General features: G+C 42.9%; 1 protein-coding gene across 4 annotated transcripts in view; it reads left to right on the top strand.

Annotated features, from left to right (window-relative positions):
• Nucleotides 1-26,198, top strand: part of UBE2F (ubiquitin conjugating enzyme E2 F (putative)) — a 61,916-nt gene extending 35,718 nt beyond the window's left edge. For 2 of the 4 annotated variants that reach the window (XM_071434307.1, XM_071434304.1), the window contains 3 exons: nt 2,384-2,416; nt 4,645-4,707; nt 24,095-26,198. In XM_071434307.1, the coding sequence (XP_071290408.1) occupies nt 2,384-2,416; nt 4,645-4,707; nt 24,095-24,145 (147 nt within the window). In that variant the 3' untranslated portion in view covers nt 24,146-26,198. The remainder of the gene's footprint in view (nt 1-2,383; nt 2,417-4,644; nt 4,708-24,094) is intronic. The other 2 variants (XR_011680306.1, XM_071434306.1) reach the window with 2 other exon arrangements.
• The last annotated feature ends 185 nt before the right edge of the window (nt 26,199-26,383 follow it).

Genomic DNA, 26,383 nt, shown 5'->3' with positions numbered 1-26,383 from the left:
TTGGGGGCTGAGGGGTTGCCCAGAGCTACTGAGCACTCTCTTATCCCTGGATGTGGGAGAATCAAGTGGAAATGGAGACCTTCCTGCCTTTTGCTGCTCTCCATGCCAACAAATCTTCCTTTAATCTGTGACTTTGGCACATCACTGCATTGTACTAATAATTTCACCCTAGGGTTAATACAGGTGTCCTTAATACCATGCTCTGCTGCCCTCTGCTATGCCTGGTGTCTGTTCCAGCAGCTGGACAAGCACAGAGGCTTAAATAAAGTGTGAAACAACGATTTCCATCCCTTCTTTGAAATAATTGTATAATAAAACAATTAAAATTGAAATGTTCATTTTTTCCTGCTTGCCAGGGAACTGGCAGAGCTGTTCTTTGGGAGTGAGGGTGACTGCTCAGCACTAGAATCTTAAAATTTCCAGATAACTGGAATTAAATGTCTGAGTCACCCCTTTTGTGCAGTTCATGTGTCTCTGCTGCCACGTTTGAAAGTTGCTGTCTTTGCCACACTTAGGAAGGTGCTGAGGCTGGAAAGGCTGGCAGTGCCAGCCCTGCTGTCATATTGATGTTTTCAAAGCTGTCTAGGTTTGAAAAGCCAGGTGTCTGCTGAGGAAGGCAGGAGCCTCCCCTAAAATTGAAAATGTAAACCCCCTCCCTCCAAATTGCTATAAATTTTAAATTAAGGGGCTCTCAGGTAAGAAATATGGGAGCAGGAATAACAGTTCTTTACTAGGGAAGAAAATAAAAAGATAAAATAAACAATTCAGTAAACTAAAACAACACTGCCAGAATCAGAACACAACCTGACACCCTGTTGGTAGCAGTTCATTTGGAAATGTAGCTGCAGCCCTCCTGCAGTGTCAGGGGTGGTTCTGCTGGAGCAGGGATCCTGTAGAAATCCAATGGGAATTGTGGCTGCAGTCCTCCTGGAGTGTCAGGGGTGGTTCTGCTGGAGCAGAGATCCTGTAGAAATCCAATGGGAAATGTGGCTGCAGCCCTCTTGGAGTGTCAGGGGTGGCTCTGCTGGAGCAGGGATCCTGTAGAAATCCAATGGGAATTGTGGCTGCAGCCCTCCTGGAGTGTCAGGGGGGTGGTTCTGCTGGAGCAGGGATCCTGTAGAAATCCAATGGGAATTGTGGCTGCAGCCCTCCTGGAGTGTCAGGGGTGGTTCTGCTGGAGCAGGGATCCTGTAGAAATCCAATGGGAATTGTGGCTGCAGCCCTCCTGGAGTGTCAGGGGTGGTTCTGCTGGAGCAGGGATCCTGTAGAAATCCAATGGGAATTGTGCCAGCAGCCCTCCTGCAGTGTCAGGGGTGGTTCTGCTGGAGCAGGATCCTGTAGAAGGGTGGAGTCTTCTCTGAAGATCCAGTGGAAGAAGAGGCAGCTGCTGTTCCTCTGGGGAATCCAGTGCAGAAGCTGTGCTGGTGTTCCAGAATCTCCAGATTATATCCAGTTAGGAATGCTTGGCTCCTCCCTCTGGGCTCACATCTCCCAATGGGATGCTGTAGTTCCTATCAGCCATGCAGTGACATTCAACAGCTGTTATCAGCAGGTGTTGTGGAAGAGATAAGGAAAACTTAGCAGAAGACAGCTGCCATCCAGATGGCAAAATTGAATCCAGTTTGCCTGGCAATCCAGGCCAAAAGCAGCCAAACTGAGTGGGCTGTCTGTGCAGGAGCAGAGGGAAATGGGATGGTGAGAGGCTGTGGAATGCTGACCTTGTTTCTTGTTCATTAGGGCATAATTGGACAGTGTCCTTCAGGGATATGGATTTCTGTGCTGCACACCCTCAGCACAGGGCCCAGAACAGGAAACAAGCTCACATACACTCATTTATTGAAGTTCTTTGCTGTGCATAGGAAGTTTGGTACTTTGAGGCTTTATCTTTATTGTAAATTTGCATTTTAGCTGTGGAATGACTTGAGACATATGTTTATGTAAGAGTATTTCTCTGAACTCCTACTACAGCTCACCCTCTTTTCTCTAAAATGTTGACAGTTTCAAGAATTTGTTTGACTCCTCTTTAATTTAAAAATAGATTGCTGAATTAACTTTCATTACCCACCCTTTAAGCAGCGCAGTTTTCAGCTGGTGGCAAATCCTAAGGTATCACTCCTCTCCTTGAATGGAGGAGCAAGAGGAATACACACAGAAAGCTCTGACCTTCTGTTTGAATATGCAGTATTTGGTTTCTGCTGACTTCTAGATATCAAGTGGCCATGAAATGGGAAAGCCTTTTCAGCATTTTGATTTAAATTAGTCATACATTACTCCTAATCTAGATTGTTTCCAGTTATTTCATGGATTATTAAAAAAATAAGGTTTGTTAACACATTCAAAACTCCTGAAATGCCTGTCTAACTAACTGTGTTTTTCTTTGCAGGATATTGTCTGGGGGTTAAACTCTTTATTTACTGTAAGTAAAAGAATATTTTGCATGTCCCCTTTTCTTTTTCCTGCCTGGTTTAGTTTCAGCATCACCTAATGGCAACCCCGTGTGTTGCCTGTAAAAATTTAGGTCTTTATTTCCCTTGGCTTCAGTGGGTGTTGGATGAGTATGAAATCAGATTGTGCTTTTGTTTGTGGAACTCATCCAGAGTGTCTGAAATGCCAGATTTTGTACATAGATTTTACTCTGGTTAGAAATATTAGGGGATATTTTGGTAACAAATTGTTAGGTATCTTCCACACAGTGTGAAACTACTGCTGATTTGCAGGAAATAGAAATTCATACTGCTCTGAGAAGGAATTGTGTTGGTAGTCTTTAAAAAAAACCAACCTATTTAGGGATTAATGGCTGCCCTGCAGTCTCATTCCTTGTTTGCATAAAACCTGACTTGTCACAGAATTTATGTGATTTTATTCAGGGATCCCATTTCCTCCTGTGTTTTTTAAAGATTGCTGGGAGCAAGGAACCTGTAATTGCAGGAGCACCTTGAAAATGGAGGAGAGGGCAGGAAGCAATGGCTGCTTTTGCCCTTAAAGTGGAGAGAAGCTCCAAGTCTTTACAAAAGTTACCTTTTTTAGGGATTCCTTTCCTCAGCCATTGCTGCTGGGTGGGAAGGTCAGGAGGAAGCAAAGAGCAGCACTAACTTGGTGGCCACATTTGTCATCTCCTCTGGAGGGACCACCCCACCCACTCCAGGGTGTAGAAGGAAGCTTAAATTTCCTGGTATCCAAAGTCTTGGTTGGTTTTTTCAACAATTTCTTTGGTAAATTGATGTAAAAGTTTGGAGAGTATTTGCCTTTCCAGCAAAAGTGAATTGCATTTCAAGAGTCAGTCCCCTTGTGCATGCCAAGTGGAAGGAAGCAAAATCCTCAGGGGCAGAGCTGCAAAAAATAAAAATATTGGGCAAAGAGCTGCAGAGAGAGGTGGTCCTGCCTAGGAGACCATGAAGATTCGTCATGGCTGTGTCAGGAAAACACATCCACAAACACCAGAGGTTTATGTCCAAAAAGGAGTCAGAAGAGTCCTTTTGCTTTATTCAAATAAAGGGAGAGGCCATGGGGTATTTCCCTTGGGGTCTCTCAGATTTTTGGAGCACACAGCCTCCTTTTTATCCCAATTTCCCAGCCACATTTCCCTTCTCTCTTTGCCCATTGGCTGAGGTACTTGAGAGGTACAGACTTCCTGAAATGCCTGATACTGAAGATTTCCCTCTAATGTATAACCCTCCTTTTTAATTTTTAATTCTCATGGAATTTAGGGTTTTCCCCCAGTGTTTCATTTATCTTTCAATCTCCAATTTAATTTATCAGCAAACTACAGTTTGTTTGTAAAGGTAAATATATTTTTCCATTCATCAAGTGGAATCCTTCCCATTTTTTTTTTATCTCAGTGCTGGTTTTATCTACTACTTGTGATTCAGTGTTATTTTTAATGCTCATTCCTCTTCTCCATTGTTTTTAAACCTAGACCCTTTCTCCTGTCAAAGTTAATATGTGAGATTAAATTGGGAGGCTTGAGGTTTGTTAGGACTATTTGTGCTCCATGACCTCACATGTCGTTAGTTCTCAGGATCTTTGCACTCTTTTACTTCTATTTCCACTATTTCCTCTATTTCCACTATTGCCTCTATTTTCACTCCCCTGTTTTTTCCAGAGCACTCAAACTTCCCTGTCAGGCTCCAGGTCACAGAGAGAATGAAATTGCTTCTTCACAGAGAGAGTGAAATTGCTTTTCTGTGGAGGTGGAATTAAGGAAACTCCCACTTTATCAGCACACTGTTCGCAGAAGTTTTTTTCAAGGTTTACTTTGCCCTCTAACAAAAATCAACAGGAATTGTGCCTCCTGAAAGTTTGACTGCTCTCTAAAATTTAATTTTCTGATGGAAATACTTTTACTTCCAGGGAGAAGTGCCATGGGCCCCACACCAGCAGGGCTTAAATGCCCTGATGCTGTTGCCATTTAATTGCTCTGTGATTTGGTTTCCAATTACCAAATTACTCATTTGCATTTACCTTTGGCACCGAGGCAGTGATTCAATGATGAAATGATGAAAAAAATGATGAAATGGTGAAAAAAATGATGAAATAAAACCTGCTGCCCTGTTTGCTTCATTCCATTTTCTTGTTCCTGAGGGCTTTGGGCTCCTGTTGATGCAGTGAGTGGGAGCCCCTCAATGTTCTCTCTTTCTTTTCCAGGATCTTTTGAATTTTGACGATCCTTTGAATATTGAGGCTGCAGAGCATCATTTGCGTGACAAGGTGAGTCAGTGGTTTATTTAAGGCAGGTTGTTCCTAAACAAGCACACATTCTGTACTCAGCACTTCCCAGCCAGTTCTCTTAGAGTGGTGGAGCTGCTGCTGGAGGTAGCTGAGTGACTCATTGTATCAGCAGCCAGTTATTCAAACAAAAAGGGCTTTCTCTGGGAAAGCAAACTGCACACAGCAGAGTTAGTCACCATCTGCTGGGCTTGTGGGCCACAGTGTGGTCACAGCCCCAAAATAGATGATCTTTCCCTTCTTGTGTCTGAGATTTCCCTCAAGTTGTGCATGTGCTGTGCAGCAAGCTGGTGGTGAGCTGGTTTGGCATGGAGACGTGGGTGACCTTTGCCTTAGAAGAGCTGTGAGAAGATCTCCTCTCTCTGTATCTCTTTCCAAAGGCAACTCTTTTACTCTGAGCTATTCCATGTTGCATGTGCTTATAAAGCCAGGAGAAATCTGGGCAATTTAAAGAATAGGAGTAGAAACTTCTGTTTTCTTTTTACTGATCCTAATATTCGTGTATTATGGACTGGGCAAAGCAGAACATGGCCTGGTGAACATAAATGAGATGTACTGCTCACCTCTGAGCAAAAGTGCCAATTTCTCCTTTGTATCCATCTCCAAAATTCCATCATGTCATGGATGTATTTCTCAAGCACACAGAGCTCACACCTAGTATGTTCAAGACATCTTGTTCTAATTAAACTCTTCTGACACTTTTGTTGAAGTTAACCTTTAAGATTGCAGGAAGTTTCCAGGTAAGCAAGTGTTGATTTGAAGAGTTCATTGAAAGTACAGTCAGGCAGTGCACCTAATTTATCTCATTTTTTCAAGAGGAAATACCAGGATTGCAAGTTCATCTTTCCAGCTATTTTTTGATTAATGAGATCTTGTAGCTATTCTGGTATTCATCCATGTGTGCAGGGCTGAGATGAGAACATACAGCAAAGCTGGAAAAAATTACCTGCAAACCTCCTCTGGGAGAGAGGGGTCTTTGTGCTTTTGTTTTAGCATGGAATCACAGAATGGTTTGGATTGGAAAGAACCTTAAAGCCCATCCCATTCCCCCCTCTGGGTGGTTCAGATTGCTGTCCTGCACCTCTCAGCCTCATTGAGAGATTGGAAATTTTGGGAATCCACAGAAAGGAAAATGCTGCCTGATTTAAGAGACACACTTCTCTCAAAAATAGGTACTGCTATACTAATTAACTAATTACATGGAAGTTGTTTGAAGAAGTGAAAAGGAAATTGAGCTGTTTTTTGACAGCCTTCTAAATCACAATTTTTTGGGGAACAAACATTTTTTGTTTATTAAACTCCTAGTGATCTCATAAGCATCTCTAAAATTTATATTATGCCATTTAAATTTTTTTTTAACTTATCTGAATTTAATGTGTGTGTAGTGACAGCACCAGGTAGGGCTGGATTTTCTGTAGTGTGTTTTGTGGTGACATCAAAAACACCCAATGATGCCTTTGTGGAGAGAATAAATAATGCAAGGGAGAGAAAAAGCTGCACTTGCAGCCTGAGTTGTTTTGGTTCCCTGTGGCAGGGATGTCATATTTTACATAAACACTTTGTTGTGGAGTCAGACTGCTGTGGTACCATCCTGGCTCTTAAGAAATACTTGCAATGCCCAATAGGATTAATATGGGAATGCTAGTTTTCTTTCCTCTGAGACTTGTTTACATGTGTAACAGGATTATAAAAATAGTGTAGGTGTGATGTATGTGCAGTATCTGTATGGACAGATGTGCAAATCCATCCCTACAGACACAGTTCTGCACACAAACATCTGTGTGCAGGGGAGTCCTGGGAGTGTGGGGTGTGTTCACAGCCAAAAACTGCACCCAGGGCTGTTCTCCTGTGCTTCTCCCAGGGAGGTGACTCAGAATTTCACTGATGTCCCTTCAGATCTGAAATCCTGAGGGTACCAGCTAATCCCAGGCATTGCCTGTGGTTACTGAGAGCTGAGGCTGGCTTTGGTCAGCTCCAGGTCATCACAAATGACTCCTCCCTTGCAGATGCTGGAAAAATCTCATCAGAGGTAGCAAATTCTTCTTGGGAAACAGCTGTGCTGGGAATGTTTGTGTTAGGTCAGGCTGGAAGGGGCTCTTGTGATCCCTTCCTATGTAAGGCACATTTCCATTCTTGCATTAAATCTGAGCATGTTTGGAAAAGCAGCCTTGTTCTGAGATGGAAAATGATACAAAATTCAGAGCTCAAGTTCCATAAATTGATTGTTTTATTAACCTGTCCTACCTGAGATGTGTGTTAGTGCAGCTTCAGCTTCCAGCCCTGCATGACTTCCTTTGGAAGGAGCTGTCACTTACTGACCTTGTTCCTTTGCAGCTCCCTTCAGTCAGTGAGCATCAAGCCACTTCTACAAATTATTTTAAAAAAGAAAGATGTTGGTTTATGCAGCTTTACTCATTCTACAGTTCTCCCTCACACACCTTGCTAGGTGCCAGTAATTTTTTGGCAGGCTGTACAACAAATTTGGGCAACATCTGTTTTCCCAAATGCTGGACATCCCTGGTGGCCACATTGCTCTGCAGTTGAGTCACAGTCACTGGGAGGTAAGCAAGCATCCTCTCCTGGTGCAGAGCTCAATAAATCAGAATAAAAAGATGATAAAAAGGTGATTGATGTGTCTATGTAAACTAAACAAGGAGTTGCCCAGCATTGTCTTCTCACACAATCTCAGCAGTTTGGTGGTTGATTTCTTGCTGAATTTAAAGAAGCTCTTACTAATTAATGAGCTTGGAGCACTGTGCATTTAGCACAGGACTCACTCTGTCAGTAGTTATGGATAGCCAGAGCCATTAATTATCAATCAGGTCCATGGATTCTAAAGCAATGAGCAAGTGTTTAAGTTTTAATGACTACTCACTTAAAAATGATATGAGCTAAAAATTGTAGGATTTGCTGGTTTTTATACAGCAAACACATAGAGCTTGTCAGGTAGGCTGAGCACTGAGACAATGGGGATCTTTTGGAAGATCCAAGCTATGGAAGAGCTAGGCAGTGGAAAATCAAGTGAGCTTGGTGCTTCAGGACTTGGTTTTCCTCATCCAGAGGTGCTGTGGGTGTGATTTGTTAGCTGAAATCTAGGAAATGCTTTCTGTATGGCCATCTGTCATGGCTGGTTTGGGAGCTGCCTCAGGACATGGTGATTTGCCAGTGTAAAATGTAAAAACCTTGACATTTCCTAGAGGTGTTCACTTCTGCCAAAAAAAAAAAAAAAACATTTCAAAGACATTTGTACAACACACAACAGAAAATTCATTGCAAGCTTAGTGTGGCATAAAGTAGAAATGTTTTTCCAAGTATTCCTTTTAGATTTCTTCCTCAGCTAGGCCTGCTGTGTCAAGAATCCTAATGCTGTGTCCTATTTTAATTCAATTTACCCTGTGTTTGGTGCAGTTCAAGCAAACTTTTGTCATCCTGCAGATTAGCAAACACTCTATTATTTTTCATGCCTGTGATCAGGAGTTGTTTCAGGAGGAGAAGCTGAGTTCCATCTCCCTGTGCTGTTTTCCTGCACAGTGTTTCCATCTCAGTGCAGCCCATCAGTCAGCATTCAGTGCTTTGTGCCGTGTCCTTGTGAAAGCCTCAGGTAGATTGCACTTGGCAGGGAATTTTTCTTCCTCCTTGTGAAAATCCAGCTTATCACATTTACCTGCAGTTCTGAAGTGCCAGAGCTGAGAAATCTAATGGGAATATGTGTGTGTTTGCCAAGGATCCACTTCAAACATGTTTTTTTACCTAATTCAGTGAGCCTTGATTTTATTTGCATCCTCTTTAGAAAGCAGCATTTAATGCTCAATTATTTTGCATAGGTTTGTGTGGAGGAGTTTGGCTCTGGATTGACTTCTGCAATTCTTTTTTTTAATTTTTAAATTTTAATTAAAGGTTTCTCTGGCTGATAAAGAAAGTTTTCATTTCAGGGTTGTTTCTGTGGAGATGGATTTATGAAGATCATAGTGTGAAGCTGCCTCCTAAGATTTCCTCTCAGGGTTGTAATTGCCCTCAGTTCTGTAGGAAGCTTGGCTTTAAATTCCCAGGCCCTCCTCTCAGCTGCCTGTGGTCCTTGGAGGTTTTTCTGGTGACTCTGTGGGGTGAATGTTCTCCTGAAGTTACCTGAGGACTGTCATGGTGTCATCACCAGTGATGGCACTGATCTCATTCCATTAGAAATTCCATTGGTAATCAGGAACAGTTGCTGAGTACTGATCTCACTGAAGAGATCCACTCACAGAGTTAACAAAACTTATATTCATGGAACTAAGAAAAGATGGGGAGGCCACAATTGCTCTGTGAGTGCCAGAGGTTTTGGATTTTTTTTTTGGTCACAACTAGCAGCAGGATTCTAGGGGCATAGGTGCTGGACAAATGACTTTCAGTGCTGCATCTCCCTTGGATATCCATAAGTCTTACATCAGAGTTATGGAATGAAAAATATGGACAAAAATAATCTAATTTACAGAACAAAATGTAGCTGGAAAGATGGAAAGAAATAACCTACGGATTGGACTTTTAAGTTTTGTCATACAAACTCTGCAACAGAGCAGGAGAGAAAATCAGGTCTGGCAGGGCACAGATGAAGAACAGGCATTGTAAAAAAGCTCTTAGAATAATAAAGGTGAGTAATTTTTCTAACATTTCATAGTTGTAGGCAGTTTTTTGGAGCCCTTAAACAGCAAACAGTTCAGAATTTTTACAGAAGACTCTGAATTGCTCAAGCATTGCCCAGAGAAGCTGTGGCTGCCCATCCCTGGAAGTGTCCAAGGCCTGGGATAGTGGAAGGTGTCCAGCCCATGACAGGGGGTGCAATGGGATGAACTTCCAGCCCAAACCGATGGAATTCTCTGAAACCCCTGGAGAACTGGGCAGGACAAAGTGTCAGGGCCTGGGCCAGAGACCTCCTGAGAGCAGGTGAGCCATGGCAAGAGAAGCTTGTCAGCAAGTCAGAAATGAAAGGAAGAAATAAATACAGAGTTTCTGTAGAGGATCTCCAGGCATCCCTCTGGAAACACCCTGAGTTAAATTTCCCCCCAGAATTTCCACTTGCATCAAAAGCTGTCCTTGCCCAGCACAGCCTCCTCAGTTCTGGAGCCACCAGGAAGCAGCAGCAGCTTGGGATTGTAAAGCTTGTTTAGCCAAGAGTGATTTCCTCCTTCTTGGTTTGTTTTGTTTTTTTGTTTTGTTTTGTTTTTAATCAGAAACTTCAGATCTGGCCTGGGAAGCACATGTCCAAGTGGAAAGGGATTCCTGTCCTCATGTCCCACCTCAGGTTTTATCCAGCCCCAGTCTGGGAGCCTGGTGCTCTCTCTGAGTTATTGCCCAGGAGCTGGCAGACTGGGGATCTTTTATCTCTGCTGAAGTTTGCAGGAATTCTGTCCTTGCACTGCTGCTGCCTTTAGACAGCTAAAGAGTCCCAGAGCTCCCTGCCTCTGTGTCATTTCAGATCTGATCCTCCTAAAGACTCCTCCAAAATAATGTCCTGGCCAGCTGTGCTTTCATCCTCCTGGCTTTTTATTTCTGTGCTCATACATAATAAGGACATAATTACATTTGGATTTAAGCCTTCCTTCAAATTCCATTTTTCTGTATAGCTGAAGAGAAGTATTTGAAACTAAATAATGCCTTCAAATTTGGATTCTGTTTTAGCTCATCATTGATCATGTTGGTGAAGTTAGTTTTCTTCTGTTAATGTAATTTCCTATCTCAGGAGATCAGTCTGTTTGAAATGCTTTTTGATACATCTGAATGAAAAGCATGCTATAAATGCCAGTGTGCCACAGGATCCTCTAAGCAGGCAAACTAACACCAAATAAAATTCAGCTTGGAAGTTTGGGGAAGAAAATATTCATTATTTGTATTTCTTCTTCACACCTTCTGGTTTAAAGTAATTTATTTAAGTGATCTTACAGTAGCTTCTTTGTTTCTCTGTTGTACCTGCTCTGTCTTTAGAATTTTTATGTCAAAGGCTTATATGAATATTTTGCTCCTGCAGGGATTTTTCCTGTTCAGAAGACATCAGGTCTTTTCCTTGCCACTTCCTTACCTCCAAACTGCTTAGATTCTGCTTAGAGGTTTTTTCCCAGTTTATTTTTGGCTTAATTCCTTGAGGCTTAAATCTGTCTGGGAATTAGAAATATTATCCACTGATCTGTAGTAACTGTTGGCCAATTTGGGTGCAAAACAGCTTGTTTGGATAGCAGTCACCAAAATTGTCCAAGATTCTCTAAAATACATTTTTATATAAAACACTTAGAGAATATATAAAGTATAATAACCAAAATGTCATGGGCTGTGGATGCTGCATCCTGTCACCGTGCATTTCAGAGGAGATGTTATTTGTGGTAAAAAGCATTAGAAATAGCTCTAAACAAGCATTTTATTTGCCAGATAATTGTGGATAATCTGTGTTCTGTGGTGGGTAGTGGTCCCTGAAGAAACAGAAAATTGAAATGCTTTAGTTTTGCAAAGTATTCACAGCACATGGGTGGCTCAAAAGTCAAATACCTCTATGACCCAAGTTGATATCATGTTTCTATCTGAATGTTTCTTTATTGGATTGCAGCCAGGGAATGCACTCCGAGGGTTTTTAATGGCAAACTGCTTTCTCTAATGCCTTCCCTAAGGAATTTTTAAGAAATAATGCTCATTTAATTCATTCACTCATTATTTTTAGCCCAGTTCTCTTTGTCAGGCTTTTCACCTTTGCCAATGGTTTCCCATCACAGCCAGCTGGAATTTTTCTCCAAACATGTCCCTGTAAGGTTCTGTATTCAAACAGTGACAGTGATACATGAAGAGTTCTGATAATTACTGTTACCATTTTTTAAGCTCAAATGTCAGAAGTTTAGTGATGACTCAAGGCAGCTGGAAAATTTGCTTTAGAACAGAGAAAATACTTCAAAAACATTTCCTTGAATGTAATCTTTAAAAGTATTTTATTATTATTGTGTTTGAGCTGGTGCTGGAGGAGCAATGTCCTGGGTGTGCCAGGTGCTCCTAAGGCATGAACAGATTGAGCTGGATTATTTTTGAAGGGTTAAAAAACCCAAAGTATCAAAGTTTGACCTCTTGAACGTGGCATAAAGAAGTGGGAAATCAGCAATAAAGAAGATTTTTTGGAATTTATTTCTGGCACTGTGCTCCTGGTTGCCTGGGTTAGGGCTGCATTCATTCTGACAAAGTGACAGGAGAAAAGAGGATTGGTTCCAGCTGCCAAGTGAGGTGTTGTCAGGGACTGGGGCTTCTCCATGGACTCCTGCCTGTGTTGGCAGACTTGAAAGGAACCTGTGTGAAAATTCAGCTTGTCATCATGTCCTGCCTGCCTTGTCACGAGTGTGAATAATTCAGTAACAAAGCTACCAAGCCAGAAGAGGGGTTTTTTTTTCCCTGCTGTCTTGAAAGATCTGTATTTCAGTAGTAAAACATTTACCATGTAAGCTCCAAATTGATTTCCATGTGAGTCACAGAGTGGTGGGGTTTGGAAGGAGCCCTCCAGACCATGCAGTGCCACCTCTTGCCATGGGACACCCTCCTCTGTCCCAGGGTGCTCCAGCCTGGCCTTGGACACTTCCAGGGCTGGGGCAGGCATGTTCATTTTGGCAGATTTTGTCTTAGCACTGGGAAAAAAATCAGCCTTTGTCCAAGTTCTGCAGGAACAATTGACCAGCCCTGTGTGTTCAGAGCCCTTTAATCCAGCATCCCCTCATCTGGGAGTGTCAGAAGGATGGTGCTTATCACATGAGCCCTCCTGTGATGAGGTAGAGCCCCTGGTCAGGCACTCTTGTGTGCTTGGATTACAGAGATTTTATCCTGCAGGATTGGGCAATTGCTTTTATTGTGTTTTATTTAGCTGCACCAACAGAAACAAGTTGGCCAGAGGAGCCTGTTGGGGTGTGTGCTCCCCAGCAGTGAAATGTGAGCTCAGGAGCTGGGGTTCTCAGATTCCTGCACCATCTAACCCTGCTGGGCTGTTAACATAACCCTCAACTCCAAACCAGCCCTTTTAGCTCCCCCAGCCCTTCCAGGGCTTGCTGCAGAAAACAACAGCTGCTTTGGATTCTTCAGTGGCATTGAGCTTGTGAACCCCTGGGCTGAAATCCCTCTGGAAAAAGAAATGGGGATTTCATTTAATAGGGGAGAGAACAAACCAGGTCTCACCAGTAAACTGGGTGAATTTGGAATATTCTGGTTTTCATAGTCTCTGAAGATTCACAGATGTCTGCCTGCAAAGTTTAAATATGTAGGTAACACTGAAAGATTTAACAGGTGGCAAAAAGATGATCCTTTGGTTTAAGAGTTTTACTTTCTTCATCAGGAATGAAAATTGATGTTTTATCACTGCAAATTTGGGGGGTTTTCTTCATTGGCTGCAGGCAAGCCAAGCTTTTCACCTTGTCCTGATTTTCCTTGTAGTGTTCAGTAGTCACTGCAAGTGATTTCATTTCTGTATTTTTTGTTATAAACTGAAAAACAGCTTTAAACAAAAATAGGTGGCTGTTTTATTTTCAGTATCATGAAGTGGTTAATGTTGGTTTACTCCAGAATTTGTATGCTTGACACTTATTTTTGTGTGAATAGAATAGGATCTGATGTCCACAAATTGCAGTGCTGGGCAACCAAACTAAATTTCAAGGATGGAGAGCTGTTGTGGCGCTTGGAAGTTTGCTGATGAGAATTGGAGTGCTGTGGAGAGGGAAATGATTCACCCAGGGTAGGACAATGGAGCAGTGGGAGGCTGGGCATTCATTTGGATCATCTTGGTCCTGGATTAACAGCCTGACATTTAAATTGCATTCTGTTCCTTATCCTTTCCTTGCTGTGATGTTCCTACACAGACAGCCTCTCTCCCTGGATTTATCTGTGCTCTGACAGGATCACTTCTGAAGGAATAAACCCAGACCACTTTGCTCTGCTGTGCTGCCCTTTGTGCTCACAGGTGCCAAAGGTTCCCATTCCCCAGATAAGATAAAATGCACAACCAGTTTTTTCATCTGGACATTTTACTTTTTATTCTTTTAATCTTCCTGCAAAATAAATTCTTTTCTCTGGTTGTCAGAACTGAGGTTGGCCTGTGGCTTGAATCAGTGCTGGGCTGCACTCAGAGCTGAGACTCATCCCAGGGCTTTTCTCTGTTACATCTTGGAAACTTCAGCCCTCCAGCCCTGTGATAAAGAGAGTGAAGAGTGTTTGGCAAGGAGCTCTAAGGCACCCTCTCCTGGGAAGCCTCTGCCACTGACAAAAAGAGGGTTTTTGTAACCATTCTCCTTGTGCTGCTCAGGGGGGAGTTGCTCTTCATGGCTGGCTGTGGCTTAGCATGAGTGGCCACTCATCCATGATTTATTTCCTGTGTTCTGCTGGCAGTCCCAGCTATAATTCCTGGGCTGAAGGGAAATTTTCTCTCATGTGGGAATAAAGTCTGTGGCCATCTTTTTCAAAATAGAAGCAAAGGCTGTCATCAGGGTGGTAATATCCTGAACAAGGCATTATAGTACAGATAGCTGCTGAAATAAGTGAAAAGGAAAAGAAAGTTTATGGCTTAGCCTTAGAAGCAATCAATTTAATGTGATTAATGCCAATTATTTTGAGTGGGGAGAGATTCAGAACTGCAGGGCACTTCAGGTTTAAAGTAAATTTTTGATTCAAGTTTCCTAGATTGTAGAAATGTAATTGCCATGGGGAAGGAGGGGAATCCCTCCATATATTATCAACTAAACAGTGTGCTCTGGGACATACTGAAGTACAAGATAATAGCAATTAGGTGTAGAACAGAAGGACTTCTGTGCAGCTGAGGGTCAAGGAGATACTGAGTTGACAAGCCTGATGTTTTTCTCCTCCATACCCCAAGACTAAAAAGTATGAAGAAGATTTAGCAAAGATGTAACAAAATGTTCTGGTGTTTGGTGCATCACTGTGCTGTGGACAGATGTGTCAGCCCAGTGCCATTGTTGCTTTTAAAGCTTTTTTTGTTTTCTATCCTTTCACTTCTCTGATGAAAGTTGGAGTCTGTCAGTCTGATAGTCTTGTAACAGCAGCAGAATAATTTGAAGAAATACAAAATTATGGATAATGATGAAAGTAAGAAGCCTCTGGAAAACTTGGCAAGGCAGCTGTCAGGTTCCATGAAAATAATCTTACATTTTAATGGAATGCAAGTTACAGGACGTGCTAGAAACATTTCTTTGTTCTCTTGCTCATGACCAGCAGAACCAAGTGAAATGATTCTGAATCACATTAGAGGGGGTGTTTGCTCTGGAGCTTTTCCAGCACTTCATCCTTGAGACATTTCCAGGAGGAGTTTTACAGAGTCACCTCTGGGGATGGCAGTCACTCTTTGCTGCTGCTCCTGGCCTGCTGAGCTCAGCCTTTGAGCAGGTTCATTCCCCCACTGCCCCTTCCCCTGCTGTGTCCTGGAGCTCCACTGAAGTGAACCTTTGGCAATTGCTTTGCTTTGTGGTGTTTGTTTTTGGCACAGGAACAAGGCTCATGCAGTGATGCCACCCATCTGTCCCCTCATGCCAGCCTCCCCATCAGTCTCCAGAGCTTTTAAACACACACTTGGGTTCCCATCAGATGTGACAGAGCAGCAGAGTCTTTACATCCAGTTCTGTAGCTGTCACCAAAACTGGCAGCAGCACAGAGGGGCTGGGCTGGGAGGGAGCCCCAGGACAGCTCCAGGTGGGCTCTGTGGCACACCCAGCTCAGAGCAGAGCTCAGGCTGAGGGGGTGGAGAGTGCCAGGGAGCGGTGCTGAGAGTCTGCACATCTGTGAGCAGTCACATTCTGCTGGCTTTGCATGCTAAAGCCCTTTCTTGCCTCTGCTGGGCATTCCCTGGCTGCAGGGGCTCCAGACTCCTGCACAATAAGTGAGGCTTTATTCAAACACCACTGGGTGTTCCATTGCTTCCTACTGATCACATGTTTTTACTTGCAATTGTCTTTTTTCCTCTTCCCTGTTTAGCCACATTTGAGGTAATTAGTGGGCACACTGCTGCATATATGAATTTTTAGGGGATTTTGTGCAACTCTGATTTTTTTCATTTTCATTGCTGCCGGCTCTTACTCCCAACACTGGAGCAAGATAGGCTGTTAAAATTGCTGGAGAAGTAATTGAGGTCAGGGCTTTGAAGCACTGCTTCTTAGTTGTGAATTATTAATTCTCAAGGCATACAGAAAGAGTGACATTATAAAATTCATTGTAAAATTGTGGACGTTGCCACACTAGCTGCTCTGCTTGCATGCATTCTGCTCTGCTTTTCATAACATCTCCTTGGATTATCTCTTACCATTTTTAGTTGTTTTCAGTTCATCTTCAGACTGGATTTCTCATTTCTCATTCTCCAAAATCCACACGATTTTGGGATTACTCTGATGTGAAGTCTGGGAGGTCACAGTCTTTCCTAGTGAGAAATTACAGTGAAAAAAGGGAAGTTCCTGAGAGTTTATGGTGAGATCCAAGGCTGTGTCAGAAAACAGTTTGGGCTGATACAGCTAGTTTTATACCCACAGAAACTGTAAAAAAATCCTGCTTTAAACCCAGGAACTTCTCAGGCTTTTGATTTCTGGTCTGGCTCCAAGAATGTAGGATGCAAATTCAAGTTTTCATTTTCAGCCTATTTGGTGTCAGACTTTGTCAGAAACTTTTGTTGAAGGCTCTTAGCTCAGGGTAGAGAGCAGAAGGGCTGTTCATACTGGTCATGACAGGGACATCAACAGGGCTGGCTCTCACCATGTTTGCTTCAAGCTGCCTTTGCCAGGACCTCATTTTTTATGTTGTTTGCATTGTAGAATATTTGAGTCAATGCTGTTGCTTAAATTAGCACAGTCTCATCCTTGCTGTGCCTGGTTCCTCTAGGCTGGGATCTCTCTGTCCTTGCTCTAGCATGAGGTTTCCCACTTAACCCCATCCCCTGGTTTAAATGGATAGCCCTGCACCTTGACATCCAGAAATCTCTCTTCCTATTTCCAAATATTTGTGTGAGCACTGCTTTTTATTTTTAACAGTACAAAACTGCAGTGATGAACGTGTGATGGTGCTTTTAACCTTCTTCAGGTGAAATAAGAAACTCAGATTTATTCCTGGCTGCTGAATCAAGTATCTCTTCCCAGATTTCTTCTAGAGGGGTTATGAAATACTGAAGAATTCTTCTAATAAATGCACCCACAAGGTGTATCTGAAGAGCTGAAGTAGATCTTTACCTCTGGCTAACCTCAGCTTTCCAAGCTTTTACCACACTGGAAAAGAATGTAGTCCCAAAAGTCTTTCAAGCTTGATGTGGTTTTTTTGGAAGCTGTTTAACTTTTGTTGTGGGGTTTTTATTACTCTCTGATTACAGCTTAATGGCTTATTAAGAACAACAGTTCCATCCCAGTCCAAAAACATCTTTTCATAACAATTCTCCCTGTGAGTCATTGCATTTATTTATCTCCATATTTATTGCAGTAAATCCTTCACTTCCTCTGCTCCCCCAAGCTCCCTGTTTGGTGTTTGTTGTTCTCACTGAAACCCTGGCAGCCATGGCAGAACACATCTTTGTTTTTCTGCAGCATTTCTGCATTTACAGAGCTGCACTGGGGTTTTTCTTGGATTGCCTCCCTATTTTATGTTCTGTGTCCTTGTGGCAGCCTTTGAAAGCTTTTCCCAGCCAGCACAAAGTGCATTAAATGGCATGTGCAAATGAGCAACAGCACAGCTGCTAATTGTGCTAACAGATGTAAATAGGAAAACCATTACTTCTCTAATGCTGCAAGTATTTATAGCAACCATTCCCCATCTTCCATAACACTTTGATTATGGATGGAGCCTCTCTCAGGTTGATTAAGCTTTTGCAGATGGTTTGATTTGCTGAGGTAATGTGGAAGAAATGCAGATGTTTTCAAGCTTTTGTTTTAGATGCTTCAGGCAACTGAGTGGCTTAAAAGGAAAGCTTTTGCTTTGCATCCTTTAGGAACATCCTTGGCTTTTGAAAGGGAACATATGGCAGGGCTGTTCCCAGGGACTCTGAGCTCTGGGAGCCTCACCTGCCCTGTCAGGTTGGTTTGAACATCATCTGCCTGGAGCAGAGCAGGACTTGCAGAACCTCTGGCCAGAGCCAGGCTGCTCCCATTTCCTCTGGGCTTGTGATTCATCCAGCAGATCCTGCAGCCCAGGGACAGAGCCTCTCTTGGCAATGAGGGGCATCCTCATGGGTGGAAGTGTGTTTGCAGCTCACAGGAGGCTGGCCTCAGAAGAATTGGGATAATTCAGGTTATTTTCCTTGTGTGTAACCCTTTGCCACAGCCTGGGCCAGCCCTGGAGGAGCAGAGGAGGCTCCTGACCTCAGGCACTGAGGCACCAGCAGTCTCTGCTCCCTGGGTTCATTCCCATCTTCTCTTTTCAGCAGCCCAGGTGAAATGTTAAATGGCAGTAAGAGACCTGTCCTCCCTCTCCATCCAGCCCCAGGGGGTTTTGGTTAGTTTTTTTTTTCCCTGCAGTAAAAAATTCACCTTTTTCTCCCCACCTTATGACTTGGCTACTAAGAAATCTGCTAAAGCATTTCCTCATCATTCTGCAAAATGACAGTGTCTTGGTGTCTAGGAGAATTTTAAAATCTGAAGTTGGGATCACAGGATTTTAAAATCCCAGTTGGGATCCATGGAAATGGATGTGATGCACCTGCTAAAGCAGAGAGCTCGTGGGAGATTCCTTTGTGTAGGTTTTTCACCCCCCCACTCTTCTCTTTCTTCAGAGAACTAAAATTTAATTACACAGCTTGGAAAACTCTTTACATCCTGTAGAGACTGAGCTAAATAAAACAATGAGAGAGAAATGAGAGCAAGACAGGAACAAGAATTGTACAAAACCACCTCATACTTGAGATTTCTGTACTACTCAAAGGTTTCATTCAGCTCCTTCTTAAATGGGAGGGGATGTGTGGGGGTTGATGGGTGTGAGTACTTATTGTTTCTGCAAGGGGGAAAGAAAGAAAGAAAAGGTGGCTTTCAGTATAATTCATAGGACTAATGGGTACATCTGCCTGGTTATTAAATCCTAAAGCCTTGGCTGAGTAATAAATGCCATTTTACTGCTGCTCAGAAGCCCCTTTGCTGATCACTGAAGCACAAGTCAGGTCCAAGCAGAGGTTGTTTGGAATTTAACCTTGGTCATAAATGCTGGGTTGAGATAATGTTCTGGTAAAATAGAGCTGATTTTAAAAAAATTACTACTATTATGATTACTGGCACAGAAGAGGGAAGGGCAGGAGCAATTATCTGTGATCTTTTTCTGGCTCCACTGGAATTTTACAGGATTGTGGATCTAAAGGATGTGGAGGTGGATCAGAAAGTTCATCACAGTATCATGGTTGTAGTCACAGTGAGGGGACAGATGTGTTAAACTGCACAGGGACTGGCCAAACAGTGCAGGGTGTGAAGTACCAGTAGTGGGTATGTTAGGGCTAATAAATGAGCTAAATCTGCTTTGGATTTTTTTTTTAATACCTATTTAAAAAAAATTATTTCTGGGTAATCCTTATATATAATTTGTCTTAAATAAATAAAGAAGATTCCCAAGGGAAAGTTTCCATCAGAACTTTTCCAGGCTTCTCTGGTAGCTGTCACCAAAATATTGTGTTTGCTTTGGATAACTGAGCAAATTACAAATTAAAAGCTTAATAAAAGACAAGCAGTTAATAAGCATAACTTGGTGCTGTATAAACAGTTGAAAAAATAGTCTCTTCTCCCAGAGCTGCCAAATCAGGTCAAATGTCAGTGTTTGAAACAGTGCCTGGTTCTTGAGTGTGTGTTTCATCATGCTTCTTGAAAGGGCACAATGGAACTCTCTTCTGGGGTTGAGGTCTACAGATCCTCTCCCTAGTGCTCTTAAATACAATCACAGCACCCCAGAATGGTTTGGGTTGGAAGGGACCCTAAAACTTATCCCACCCCCCCTGCCATGGCAGGGACCTTCCACTGTCCCAGGTTGATCCAAGCCCCATCCAGCCTGGCCTTGGGCACTGCCAGGGATCCAGGGGCAGCCACAGCTGCTCTGGGCACCCTGTGCCAGGGCTTAGCCACCCTGATAGAGAAGAATTTCTCCCTAATACCCAATTTTAACCTATTTTTGTCAGTTTGAAGCCATTCTTTCCTTCCCTGTCACTCCAGGCCCTCGTACACAGCCTCTCTGATCACTCTCCCAGTGTGGACTTACAGCAGATGCTTTTAGTAATTAGTAATTTAGTAATTTTACACCACATCTGTGGCCAGTCTGTGAAGGTTTGGCTCTTGCTGCATCTGTCTTTAAAATAACAAAGCCAAAAGCCCCATAAATTTTGACCAACCTTTAAAAATCACCTGAGTTCTTGGGTCGAGTTTGTCTTTGGAGCTATTTTAGCCTGAAGTCAGCATCAGAATCAGTTGCCTTGTGTCCATGAAGGGTTTATAAAATGCCTTGGAGAATTCTGAATGATGCTGTCTTTTTGGGGGCTCTCCTTCCATTGTTGCAGGATGCCATTTTTGGAAAATTCCTGTTCCATCTTTGGCACTCAGGCTCCTTGCACTGTGAGGGGCTGGTGGTGCCAGGGGCTCCTTTTTGCAGCTGTGCTTCTCTTCTGTGCAGGAAGTTTTCACTGAAAGGAAACCTTCTCTTGATCCCTTTAAAATCATCGTCCCCTGTCCCATTTATTTTATATGTTTATTCATGTAATGGTTATTTATGAAACCTCTTTGTACAAACAAAACATCTTTGTTTAAACACAGAGGGCACTTTCTGTGGGTCATGTTACATCCTTGAAGGGATGTTATAAATCCTCCTTTCCCTTCTCATTTCTAGCAGCATTTTGCCTCTTTATAATGCAGGGTACATCCTGCTCTGCTGAATCTTTTTGCTTCTGATTATTCAGTGTTGCACATAAGCAGCTGTGCCCAGAGAGAAGTGCCCCCCATTAATGAGGAGGTGCTGAGCCATATGGCAGGTGAGGATGGAACATTGCAGCTCTGGGCTGAGCCCCTCCTGTTCACACCCAGAGAGCACCCTGTGAATGCATCCTGCCAACACCATCAGCTCCTTGGGAGTGACAGGGAGCCTTTCTGGAGCCTTCTGCCTTCCCTGCTGAGCTCCTGCTTCTCTGCAGGCACTGCTCAGAGCCCATTTCCCTGTGTAACAACTCGTAAAGGGACAGAGGGAAAAGCCAAGGGTGCTCTGAGGTGTCTGCACTGCTCTGCTCTTGGATACTGTACAGCTCTGTGTGTGTGTGTCCAGTGGTGTTCCCAGCCCTGGGCTCAGTTCCTTGTAGTGATCCATCTCATGGAGAAACACAGGAGTGGGAAACTCTTGGATGATGCTGTTTTCTGACCAGAGATGGGGCAACTGAGAGGCATTTAAAACCTTTTATTCTATTTTCAGTCTCATGAGAAGGGTGAGACAATCCAGATGTTATAATTCACATTATCACAATCAGAAGCTCTTTCCTAATTACAGTACATTATAAGTGTTTTTTGGCCTATCAGCTTTAGCCACACCATGCTGCAAATACCTTAAAGCCAATCATCTAAAACTCCCCCTCATGGGTCCCACTACAATGCACCTTTCATAGTTCTATTTCTCCAAAGTATCCAGCATTGTTTGCAAGGCCATCCCTTGAAACTTGTTTTTAGTTCCATTTCTCTCTCAATGTCTGTCCTATCCCATGGCATTTCTAAGTTAGCATTTCTTATCTCAAAGTTTACATACAGATATGTGAGCCCTCTGTCAGGCTTTGAGAATTCTCTACAAATCCATTTCCCACAGGAAACAATGTGCAAGAAGCCCTCAGTGAGTTCAGTTTCCACCACAGCCATCATAACCTGCATCTGTGGATTGAAATTGCCTGGGTTTGAAATTTTATTGCAGCTGAAGATGGCATTAGCTTTTAAAATACAGCATTTTTTTAACACAGCATGCAGTTGGATGAGTGTGGAAATGGGTGTGCTAGCAGAAGAGTGACAAAGTCACTACACACATTATTGCCTTTAGCAGGTGCCATGTTGGACCCAAATAGCTGCTCTTTCACCCCAGAAGAACAGGCAGCCTGTTCCTGAGGAGGAGTGGGATTTCTGCAGCCCTGCTTGTAACAGGATTTGTGGCCTTAAACTGCATTTTAAACTCTGTTGAGATTCCAAGCACTTTGCACTTTTATGGACATCTGTGATGCAACTTGATCAATTGAAAAGTGAAATCACAGAGTTTCTCAAGGATCATAGGTTTTCTTTGATCCTTTTGGATTTTAACCATGGCATAACCTTTATCCTTTCACTCAGCAGCAGAAAACCAAACCTTCACAAGGGGAGCTGATCTTAAGTGTTTGAAGTGTGGTGTTGGAGCCAGGGAAATATTGATGTGTTTGAAGCTTGACTCAGGCAAAAAGGTCCCATTAGTGCCCCTTCCTGGTGTGCCCTGATGTCCAGCTCTGGGTGGTCTGGGCCAAAACACTTGGCATGTGTTTGAAAGGCATCATTTTATGTATTGGCAAACCTGGAGCTGACAGTGTTTGAAGCAGGACTGTGCCTTGCTGTGATCCCACAGGTCATGGCAGGGGGATTTTGTGCCCTTCCCTGTAAAAGCATCTCCAGTGTACCAGGACAGTCTTCAAAACCTCCTCATCTACTGCATGCATTGGTTTTTTAGTTGTTTTCTTTTTCAACAGATGTGAGTACATAAATTTCCCAGATTTTCCTGCTTTATATTCCAGCTGCACACAAAAATGGGAGCTGGAAATCCAGCAGAATGCACTCTGGAGCACAGGCCCCTTGGTGTGTTTGGGTGGAACATATTTAATACCAGCCTGTGAGAACAATATTGTATTTGCATCCTGATGAAGGCAGGAATGTTCTTCTCAGAAGGCTAATTTATTACTTTATGATAATATATTAAAGAATACCATACTATACTAAAGAATACAGGAAGGACACTTACTGAATGCTAAAAAGATAATGAAAAAGATAAAAGATAATGAAAACTCCTGACTCTCTCCAGAGTCTGACACAGCTTGGCCCTGATTGGCCAAAGAGTGAAAACAACTCCCAGCAGAATCCAATGGAACAATCACCTGTGGGTAAACAATGTCCAAACACATTCCACATGAGCACAGCACAGGAGAAGCAAATGAGAGAAGAATTGTTTTCCTGTTCTCTGAGGCTTCTCAGCTTCCCAGGAGAGAAATCCTGGGTGAAGGGATTTTCCAGAGAATGTGAATGGCACAGAATAACATGCCAGGGTTGTGGTGTCTGCCTGGCATCCCTTCTTGCACAGGGATCACACCATGTCAGAATTTCTCCTGCTCAGCATCTCTGTGCTTTATAAGCACAAACCACCACAGCTCTGTGCTTTTCCCTGGACACAGAGGTTATGGAATAGCAGGCAGTGTGTGTGTGCACCTGTTGGGAAGGATGAAAGTTTGACAAGGAAGTCTCACAGATATGTATGCTTAGCAGAAAGATTTTTGAATGTAGAATCTGAAGAAGAAATAGAGATGAAAGCAAGTTTTGATATAGAAGAAAAGAATTGCTGAGTCAGTTTTACTGGATAACCAAGGAGGCAAAGGCTGTGTTAGTTAGAAGGGGGTTTTATGGCTTAGAGCAAAGGATAAAGCCACATCAAACAAGAAGATGTTTTTACCAAGCAGAAAGAGAGCACAGGCAAACAAGTCAGCAAATGTGGCAAGTAGAAAAAAGGTCTCAGAATTTTCCACTGCAAGAAAACTGAAAAACAACTTCCAGATTAAACTGTAATGTACTGACTTTTCAGTAACATGAATATGGTAATTATAGTAGTTATGATAGACTATAGATAAGGTATAGATTGGTTCTACTGTATCAAGATGCTCAGCAAAGTATATAATGCATTGTAACCAAAAGAAAAGTATATAATGCATTGTGACCAAAAGAAAAGTATATAATGCATTGTGACCAAAAGAAAAGTATATAATGCATTGTAACCAAAAGAAAAGTATATAATGCATTGTGACCAAAAGAAAAGTATAGAATGCAATGTGACCAAAAGAAAAGTATATAATGCAATGTAACCAAAACCAGGGGGTCTCCAGGCCTGCCTGCAGCTGGAGCTGACAGCTGTAGGCACAGGCTCTGTCACCCATGATCCTGGACTGCTGTAACCTCTTGGATGGAATAAACTCCAAATAATTCTGGAGAGCTGCCTGGAGTCCCACATCCCTCATTCAGGCTCTTACTTGCACTTAAGCTGTAGCTGGTGATGGCAGATTTTTCCCACTTGATTCCCCAGTGTCCCCTTGATTCCATTGCTGTGGAGCACTCCCTGTAAGGATTCAGGGCTCCTGCCATGTGAGCCCATGGCTGCTGTGCCAGGATAACAGAGCTGTGCTTCCCTGCAGGAGGACTTTCGGAATAAAGTGGAAGATTACATTAAGCGCTACGCCAGATGATGAAGGGATGGATGGATGGCAGGACCACGGCTCCAGAGCTGTCCTTAACCTCAGCAGCAGCCAAAGCAGCCTGGCTTGTACCAGTCCTGTGTCCATGTTGTTCTGAAGAAGAAAACTAACTTCATAACCTGTCCATGTTCAAAGGAGAGTTCAGCATAAATACAGCAAGAAATTGTGTCTGTTGGTTGAAAAAGTTGTCTGCTTCCTTTTACAAATGTTTACTCTTCTGAACTGTACTGTATATCCTGTTGATGAGATATGCTTGAGAAGTTAAAAGAAGTCACTATTGAAATTGTAATTACACTTTTTTTTTTTTAAACTCTTGCCTAATCTGGAGGGGGGGGAAGGAAAAAAGCAAACCCAAACAGCCCAAGCAGAAAAGGTGGTGTGTTTTTGGAGCACTTCGAGTTGGCAATAAATGGTCTCCTGTGAACCAAATCACAAAACTGTTGCCTTTGATGAGCAGAAAAAACAAAATGAGCTTTTTCTGAGAAGCACTCAGCTGAGGCTTAGAGCTTGCCAGAGTGGAAGTGCAAAATGAGATTCTACTTCTGGTATTGAAGTTCTCAATGCTGTTTAATGTAAGTATGTTTTTGTCACAGTTTGGAATTTTTACATTGTTAATTTCAGGCCCTGTTTGGGCTACAGGTTTATTGGTTTTTTGTTTCTATTCATTGTGTGAAGTAGTTAAAAGAAATACAGGCTAATATGTAACTTAAGTACATGTTTAGTATTAGTAAAATTATATGTGTGTGTATATATATATATATATATATATATAAAATATATATTATATATTTCTGTGAAAAAAAAATTAATGGAAGGGAGATTTTTTAAAAAAGAAATCTGCCTTTGGCTTTCCAATCTGGATGTGGTGAGGGAGCATCAGAAGCCATTTGCTCTGATGAAGTAAATTGAGGCACTGTTACCTGGAGAGCATCTGACTGTGTTCTCAGGATTCCTGCACTGGAGGGAAGGACACAGCTGGAAACACAACACATTCCCCCACTCGTGCACCCTTTGGCTTTCTTGATTTGGGAGGATGTGATGCTGCAGGTGCCTTTTCTCTAAGGAGCTGGATGGCACTGGGAGCCTGCAGGAGAGGCTTCAGTCCTGGTGCCAGAGCTCCCTGGGCATCCTCCAGGACTGGGATCACACAGAGGAGCTGATGGAGCCCAGCTGAGCTTCTGCAAACTAGGAAATAAATATTTGTGTGATTTCATGCAAAGCAAGTGTGTGTGTGACACTTGGGCATTGACTGTTGGGGTTTTATTCCCCCTTCATTCTCTCCTGCTGTTCCTCTGCTGCAGATGCTGCAGGAAATGGAAACGATCTCCCTCAAGAGCACAGCAGAGCTGGGGTGCAAACTGTAAGCCTGAAACTTTTGTGTTGAGTTCTCCCTGTGCCTTTTCCTTTGCAGCTTCAGCAGCTCCTGTAGCTGTTGCTGGAGGCCTGGAAAGCAGGGAGTGAAATGCAGGGATTGGCATGTAAGAGAAGAGCTTCACCTGCAGACAACCTTCCCAGGGAAACATGGATCAGCTCAGTTTTTTAAGCAGGCACCTGCAGTGAGAGATCTTTGCTGCCAAAACAGATACATCAGCAAAGGTAGGGGGTAAAACACACAGAAATAGCAAAGTTGGGAAACACATCTGGAATTTGCTTATGGTATTAGAAGGATTCTCTTATTCTTGAGTCAAAAACTCAACCAGGTTGCTGTAACAAAGTGGTTCTTGCTGTAGAGGCACCCTGGTGCTGTCAGCAGGAGGAGGGGTCACAGTCCCCATTTCTTGGGCTGTCACCATGGATGGCTCCCCAGTCAGGCTGGGAAGCTGCTGCTGCTGCGCCCAGGGCAGGGCAGAGCTGGCTGCTGCTCAGGGCAGCCAGGGAAAGCTGTGTCCAGGTTTAAGCAGCAGCCCTGTGAGCACAGAGCTACAGCCATCAGAGCCCTCCCTGCCTCCCAGAACAATCCTGTCTCACCCCTTCCCTGTACTGTTGCTTGCCTGGAGGAGATGAGCAGAATAATAAAGTTTGGATACTGTTAAATATTGTACAAGGAGGTCTGAGCATTGGTTTGTGCTCATGGGGGGGGGATCCTAGATCTCATCACCTCACAGTCCAGGAAAATAAATTGAATTTATAGAATTTTTCATGAAGGTGAGGAGATTGGGAGGGAAGGAGGGGGGGGGGTATGTATTTACATAAATATATATTTGTTTATATGTGTTTTTATGTGTATTT

This window comes from Agelaius tricolor, unplaced genomic scaffold (assembly GCF_023055355.1).
Source record: "Agelaius tricolor isolate 1412-34295 unplaced genomic scaffold, bAgeTri1.0.p SCAF_10, whole genome shotgun sequence".
NCBI lineage: Eukaryota > Metazoa > Chordata > Aves > Passeriformes > Icteridae > Agelaius > Agelaius tricolor.
This window is presented reverse-complemented; position numbering and strand designations above follow the sequence as displayed.